We start from the raw sequence: 8403 nt of genomic DNA, 5'->3' as shown, positions 1-8403 counted from the left end.
CTTTAATTCACTGTCACCAAAACTTATTTAAAAACCTGCTTATTATTCGTCGAAAGCAAAAAAGGAAGAATTTATTTAATATTAGGGATTATTACAAATAATAATTATTTATTTAATATTATGTGAAATCCTAAGCATCTGTAAAGTGACTCTTTATAAATAACTTATTTCAAATGCAAACGTTTATTTTATAAAAAATTATCGTATTACACAAAATATATCTATCGCCTTCAATTTCATTTTTGATTAATAAATTTTAAGCTATTTTAAAATTAATAAAAAATCACCGCCGACGTCGTGGCCTAGGGGTAGTGGGTTTTCCCCGTGATCTAGGCGTTCCGGGTTAGAGTCCTGGTTCGGGCATGGTTGTTCTCTTCCTTGCGCTCTCTCTGTGAGGTGTGTGAATGAAACCCCTGTAAAAAGGGGTTGAGTAAGCGAGTGTGTGTGTGTTATCTTCATTTGAGCTAGAAGTCAGACTTCTGCCCTCGGGTGCTCAGGGGTCTTTACCCTCAGAAAAATTTAGCTTAAAATAGTCACGAGACAAAGAAAAATACCAAAAATATTTATTAAAATAAAAGAAATGTCAAAAGACGTTGCCCAATTTCGCTATTACCAATAATTTATTATATATTTCTGCAATTTTCTTTACTTCAAAATTATCCGCATCTGTTCGATTATTTATAAAACTGAAAAATTATGAAAATTGAAGAAAAAATTACAAATATTAATCGCAATTTATAATATATAATTTAAAGCAATTTAAATCGTGTTCTTGATTTAGATATTTGCATTTTTTTAACTTTCAAATAATCCCGCATAACTATTCAAATATTGATTTTTTTTTAAAAAAAAAATACTCATTAGTTAAGTTCTCAAAGAAATGAAATAAAAATTAGTTTACTATAATACTTTCTGAATCTTAACGATATTTGATTAGATATATATATATAAATACTTTCTGAATCTTAACGATATTTGATTAGATATATATATATAAATACTTTCTGAATCTTAACGATATTTGATTAGATATATATATATAAATACTTTCTGAATCTTAACGATATTTGATTGATTTCCTCGAACATCCTTTATATTTAATTCTGTTTTTAAGATATTGCTTTTTTACTATATTTAAATGTGTTCTGAAGTTTTGGCATTACTTAGGTAGAAAACTCTGTAAGTTAGCAAAAAAAAGAGAAAAAAACTTCTAAATCTTCTACTAATATTGTGAACAATAAAAATAATAATGACAAAGCTTCCAAATCATTATGAGTTTTCGGCAGAATAGGTTAAATTTAAATGATTTTCTTCTTCATCAATTTCTCATATATTCCCAAAATGTCCTTGAAAATGTGTTCAAACATATTTTTTTTTTACATGCTCTAAGTTCGAGGGGATTTCACACAGTCTTAGTTCGAAAAATTTCAAATTGTCCTTGAAATTGATTAATCATTTGTAAAAGCATATTTCCATTCTTCAAAACATATTTGCACGACATTTAGTTGTTTAAAATGAAGTGGTCTAGACTGAAGAATAGCAAACATATTCTTTATCAGAATGAGAGATGGGAACATCGCGAAATAAAAGAAACAAGGTAAAGAAAAAAAAGTATTTCCCTCTTTGGGGTTTTCTAAAATGAAGTTAAATCACTTAGAAAGTTTTTATAAGCTAAATAAATTGCTATTTTCCAGTAAACAAATGCTGACAACAATAAACTAATATGTCTAAGAAAGATGATGGTTTCCCAATTTCTCTAGCTTAAAATCCATATTTATTAAAAGTAGAAAAAAATCACATTCTTATAAACTATTACATTATCATCTTTCCCTTATAAGAACGAATTTATATATAAAAACCCAGTAGGGCTCACAAGAAAAGATAAATGACAATCCCCGAATGAAAGGCTTTTTTTTTTAATTTTAAGAATTCACAATCACAGATTTTTAGCACCATTTCTATAAAAAGTGAAGTTTTGAATCTGTACAGAGCTGGGAGAAATTATTTTATACTTTTTAGTCCGTTTTAAAAACACGACATATTAAAATATTTTAATAAAATAATTATTTTTAAATGGCATTGTGAAGATTACATTTACTTTAAAATGACATCACTGCTATTGGTATTGTTAGATCTTCATAGATTATCTGTATGTAAATACGTTTAAATTTTAGCGGGGAGTATATTTAAAGAGATAATGAACCAGATAAATAATGATACTATTAATTCTTCCTTATTCTAAAGGGTGCCTATTCTAATCGAGATACAATTGTTAATTTCTAACCCTTCAGAGATCGGTATGTATTTCCAACTGAAAAAATACTATTGTTATGTATATAAACTTTTTAACAGTTTCGTGGCCGAAGAGAGGAGGAACTTTTGTAATTATAAAACTTCGCTTTATTCCATCCCGAGTTGCATAATTTATGTACAAACAAGAAGCTTATGGTATTGCTGAGCCTTACTCCTTAAAATCTTTTCTGAGCCTCTCAGAGGAACTCCCCAGAGTCCATTTTCACTTTGACCTTTTTATCCAGGTCACCAAAAGGGTCTTGATTCCAGATAATCTTAGACAGCTGGCCTTGGAGATCATCAGTGAGATCCCCAGAAATGCCAAAAAAGAAGATCCCAATAATGCCATAAATTGTCCATCTGCCTCCGAAACCCTGATTTTTCATCTGTCTTCAAGAGCGAATTAATCATAATCGAATACGGCCTTGAAGCTATTCTCAATGAAAATGATTTCGGGGACCTCTAGATCTTTTAGGATAGTCACAGCTCCCTTCAAAACCTCCACAATTGAATTACAGTCCGAGATAAAACAAGTATTTCGATCCTTTTTAAGCTCGGGCTTATTTCAGAGTCCCGTGATGTTCATTTTCAATGGTTCCCTTCGCACATTGACATTTACGGCAATTAGCTTGCAGATAGCTTGGCCAAAGAGAATAGCAGCACCTTAGTTCTTCCTTTTCAGCCCTCATCTTTTTAAAATATCAATCCATAGTTAATTCTGAACTTTTAAAGGAGTGCAAGATCCCTCCTAGCCATCACTAGTATGCGGGCAAAGAGCCGGGCTCTTCGTTTGCTCTCAACTGTGACAGAGCCTCTCAAACGACAATATCAAGATTGGCAAGCGGCCACATTAAAAATCTCTCGTTTTTAGAGGGCAGAAAAGACCTTTGCGATCTGCTCTAAATGAAAAGCTCAGCAAGCCTCTCACGAGCACATCATGAACTGTTTGGGACTTTCCAGAGGGGACATATACCTCGACTTTCTCCGGGTCAACGGTCTAATGGACCTTGTCTGTCTTAGGCAGACAGCTAGAGGATAAGACACAACAACAACAAACAAGAAGCGATGATGCACTTCAATCTACAGCACGGCAGAAGATTCTGATAGGGATTTCTTTACACGTGTCGATTTAGGTAAGGGAATTATTGGGATCATATAAAAGAAATTGCTTACAACGATACTTTTTATCCCTTAATTCAGAGCGTGAGAACCGCTGATTTAAGCATTTTTACAGAGATTCTCTAGCATTAATTAAACAAAAATAGTTGGAATTGGATCAGGAAACAAGAGAAAACTTTAGAATGAAGTTTATATGGGCTAAATTAAGATAAAAATTAGGAAATGAATTAGAATTTAATTTTAAATCAGATATCATTTTATATATACTATTGATATGTATGTATTGGTAAGTATATTGTTTGTGTCAACAAAATTTAAATTTAAATAAATTGTTAAATTAAATTTTTGTACTATTCCCTGCTCCTTTAAATCATTTGTAATGAGATAATCTTTACAAACGCATAATTTTTAAAAAAAGCTCCGCACTTCTGCCACTATTAAGAATTTTATTAGTCTGGGTCAACTGATACCTCGATTAATCGGAATATATTACTCGAGGCCGCTATCGAAAAGCTCTTATTTTATTTCAAGTTTTATTGTATATCAATCGTTTCGTTAAATAAGACTAAAGGAAACTTATTTCTTTCGCAATATATTTATAAGTTATGAAATTGCGTATTTGTCAGACTATCTTAAATCTTTGTTTTGCAATATTTATATGTTTTGTGCACGACATAACGTACATAATGAAAACCAACGTATTTATTGTGGCGTTAATCTTTCATTAATATAACTTGAATAAGTTTCATATATAATTGCAGAAATCAGACAAATGGTTTTCGATGGCCAACTTTTAAAAAATTCAAAGATATCTTAAGGATTAATTTATATATTTTGATAATTCCTAATGCACAGTCTTAAATCTTATTTATTCTTCGTGTGTGTGTATGCATCTGTGTGTTTAACATAGGTTGCAAATCATATCAAATCCTTTTGTACTACGTCTGAAATAAGTGTTCTAAAAAATCCCTAGCAACTTGATTCGAAAACAGAAGTAAAGAAAAGCATGTTTCCAATACAGATGACATTTTTATCGTCCTTTTATATTATCGTGAAAAGGGTAATAAATATATTACTGAGTTCGGAATAAAAAAATTATGATGAAAATGATGACATTAGTTCCTGGTTGCTAATTCTTTGACCTAAATTAGTCAAAAACTTAATATATTTATTTTTAGGTAGGTAATTATGAAAAATCAATGTATGTTAAAAATATAGAATAATTTTTTATTTAATATACTTAGTTTTTTATTCATTTTCATTGTAAACCGTTGAAAATTAGTTTTTATGTCCTTTCTTTGGAGACTGCTTTCATTTTTATTTTTATAATAGCATAATATATGTTGTAATGTAATTTTAAATTTTAAAATTATATTCACAAAAATTTTTAATTTTGATGAATTTTTCCGATAGAAAACCTCATGAATTAAAATCTATTACATATTTTTTATTAAGATCAAGAATAATGATTTCACATCTCATATTACAATTCTTAAGAACAAAAAAGAAAAACGGTCTCTTTCTGAAACCTTGTACAATTGTTTTGATGCTTCAAAAAGAGAAAAAAAATGAACATTTTATTGAAAAACCAAAGAAACAGTACCCAAAACAACCACTTGTCTAATTTCTATTATTATATTTGAAATTCATGATCCCTAGATATTTCCTCAATGGTCATCTCTCTCCCATCAACCCCCTTTTTTTGAGAGAAATTTCAAAAACATTATATCATTGTACATTCTCTATAGGAAAATACCAGGATAGATTTCCCCAACCCAAATCACTGCACCAATTTCGCCGTTTTTTTTGCACTTGTTATCATACATTAACTATAATTACTTCTTTATTCTGCCCTCCATTTTTGAGAAACATCACAAAACAAAACCTTGGCACAGCTTTAACAGGAAAATATTATAATAGATTTCTCCAACTCCAATCATTGCACCAATTTCCCCAATTTTTTATTTCATTTGTTTTCGTACATCAACAGTAATCGCCTGTTTTCTCTGTCCTCCATTTCTGAAAAACATCACAAAACAAAACTTTGGCACAGCTTTTATCTCCAACGATTTCTCTCATTTCAATTCGTAAATTAATTTCGCCCTTTTGCGTGTGTTTGTAACAATCCATATAATATATATTTGCGTGTGTTTATAACAATCCATAATACTCTTCATTTGAGTTATGTTTGTAACAATCCATAATACTATATATTTGCGTGTGTTTGTAACAATCCATAATACTATATATTTGCGTGTGTTTGTAACAATCCATAATACTATATATTTGCGTGTGTTTGTAACAATCCATAATACTATATATTTGCGTGTGTTTGTAACAATCCATAATACTATATATTTACAATATAAATATAAAGTAAAATAATAATTTCATTTTCTTATACGATGCAGTTTATCAAAATTGAATGATGCTAACAAAGTATTTTTATTATGTTAAATTAACAACTGTTCTTTGAAGGCAACTAGCTAACTATAACAATCACCACAATATAGCAAAACATTATGACCTTATCTAATTTCAGACCACTCTCACCATACTCATATAGTACAGCGTATTTTTGCAGTTTATTTCGACTGAATTATGATATTATTTTTTCGATACTTATAATTAACGCTGACGTTATCGCGCTGCCCTTTATCTTAAATGTGTAATTTATTTCGAATATTAACATATAATTTATCCTATATGTTTAGATTGTATAATATTTTTAAGATACATGAAATATAGAATTTAAATGTTGTCGATGAATTTTTTTATCGATATAATGAGTGATCTAGTCTGAAAATTATGGTACTCATCAACTTTAATTGTCTGTATTTAAGTTTTTTTTTAACAAGAAGTCGTTGAATCAAATGATCAGTTTGAATTTTGGTATTTTTATCTGAAATCTGTGCCAATATAGCGTTGAGTGTTTAATGTATATACAAATTAATATTTGTTTTTTAATCAATATTTGTTTTTATTTTATTTGAAGATAAAACGTAGAAACAATGATTATTGATTATTCATGATCTGATGATGATAACCATTCATTCATTTACACTTTAAATTGCTGTGTGGTGAATTGATACGCCATTGGTCAAGTGTTCCGCTTCTTCTTGTGCCTGTAAAAGATCAGTTTATTATTGAGAGCCAACAATTGCTCGTATAAATTAAACACAAATCAACTATTTTTACATTACAAACGATTTATTATAGGTGCAAATAATTTAAGAAAATTTGCAAAAAGTAATCATTTTTAAGTAAATCTAAATAATTTAATTTTAACTAAAATTATAGAAGAACTTAATGTTCCATCATCAAGTAAATTCCCAAATATACATAAATAAATGTCATTTTCCATAATGATGTAAATTTCCAGTTATATTTCTCAATTTTTTTAAATTTTCATAAAACAAAAAAACAATGCACTTGTATACATTATAAAACTGCGCAATGCTATAGATAAAGCAATATACAATAATATATATGTAAAATACTGAGAAAAAAAGTCTAGAATTATACACATATTAGCTGATGGCTCGACTACAAATTTTTTCACTTATCTTCTCCTTTAATTTTCTATGAATGTTGTGAGCACCTTTCTTTAAAAAACATGCATTTCTTTTGAATATCATTATACTGATTTAAATATTTCAATTATTATCTGTGTGCAAAGGTAATCATGTGTTTCTATTATTGTAACATATATCCAATGATTTTGGCAGCCGCATATTTAGCATTGCAAATTGAACAAATGTTTATATCGGTTCTATGCCGTGCCGAAGGCACCTCAGATATGAGGACGAGGTTGGTCCTCTCCACGCGGATGGGTACAAAAATAATGTGGGGTCGACTACCCTTACTGATGACGGGATATGCACTGCGCACGGGAAAGGCCCAATGATACCTAAGGAGCCCAATGATAGCCCAATGACCGTGCCCAATGATAGACCTAAGGAGTCCTAGTTCCCATCAATACTGTCGCGGCGGTCTGGTTATTCAGATTTTACCATATACCTCGGACGTGCCGGAGATGTCAATGTACATTCTAGGTTGAAACTTCTTTAAGATTCATGGATAAAACTGTAATTATATTTAAAATACACTCATACTCCATAGCGTAGCACATAGAACACTAGGATTTTTTGTAGCTTATGTTCTTCTTTCAGGCCTGTTTAAAAAGTAAGTATTGTAATTTTCAAAAATTTCAACAACGGCATTTTAGTTAATCTTCCCGTTTTAGATCTTCCTCAAATAAAATAAACAAATAAAACAGATTATTTTTTAAAAAAAATTACAGCTATTAGCCGTTTGCCTTGTTTCTATTACTTCTGTTGCCGTTTTTGCTACTATTACTGAAAATGCCATTAAAGTAGAAAGATGATATTTGGTGTGCGTGGTTCAAACAGTAAATTTCATAAGTTGTTTGGCGAATTCCATTTAAAGGAAGTCTATCTATCCATTTGCCTGCTAATACGATAGCTGGAAAGAGTAAAGAGATAGATGGATGGAAATTGAGACATTACATTTTCATCAGAAATGTAGATATTTTTAAATTCGAGACCAAATATGTAACGAGATTTACATTAAGGATGTGACGTCGAATTATCACTATTTCTATAATAGAATTTGCATAGTACGGGAGGGGATGAGACGTAGACGGCTATATTCATTGGTATTGAACTTCAATTTTTGCCTTCCCCGCTTGATGAGAATCATTCAAAACTCGGTGCTCTTTGGAACGTTGGGGAATTCTTGTATAATAATTTTTGATTTTAAGCACTAGACATATCTAGAAGTGATATGTTTTTTTTTTATGTAATGAGATACATGAATAACTTTTATCTAAAAATAAAGCACATAAACCTTACTTGAATTTCAATTCCTTGATCTTTGAAACTTTTCTTTTTACTAGTAAAGTTGATTAGCACAGGGCTTACAAATTCATCTGCAACATCAGGATATTCACCTACAAACATGTAAAAAAGG

General features: G+C 29.9%; 1 protein-coding gene across 2 annotated transcripts in view; it reads right to left on the bottom strand.

The window, feature by feature from the left end:
• Positions 1 to 6401: 6401 nt before the first annotated feature.
• The window catches only part of LOC129966385 (putative sodium-dependent multivitamin transporter), a 34908-nt gene continuing 32906 nt past the window's right edge, over positions 6402 to 8403 (bottom strand). For both annotated transcript variants that reach the window (XM_056080810.1, XM_056080818.1), the window contains exons 12-13: positions 8286 to 8383; positions 6402 to 6536 (exon numbers count right to left, since the gene is read on the bottom strand). In XM_056080810.1, coding sequence (XP_055936785.1) covers positions 6477 to 6536; positions 8286 to 8383 — 158 coding nt within the window. In that variant the 3' untranslated portion in view covers positions 6402 to 6476. The remainder of the gene's footprint in view (positions 6537 to 8285; positions 8384 to 8403) is intronic.

Source organism: Argiope bruennichi, chromosome 1 (genome assembly GCF_947563725.1).
Source record: "Argiope bruennichi chromosome 1, qqArgBrue1.1, whole genome shotgun sequence".
NCBI classification, from domain to species: Eukaryota; Metazoa; Arthropoda; class Arachnida; order Araneae; family Araneidae; genus Argiope; species Argiope bruennichi.
Note: the sequence above shows the minus strand (reverse complement) of the source record. Positions and strands in the feature narration are given on the sequence as shown.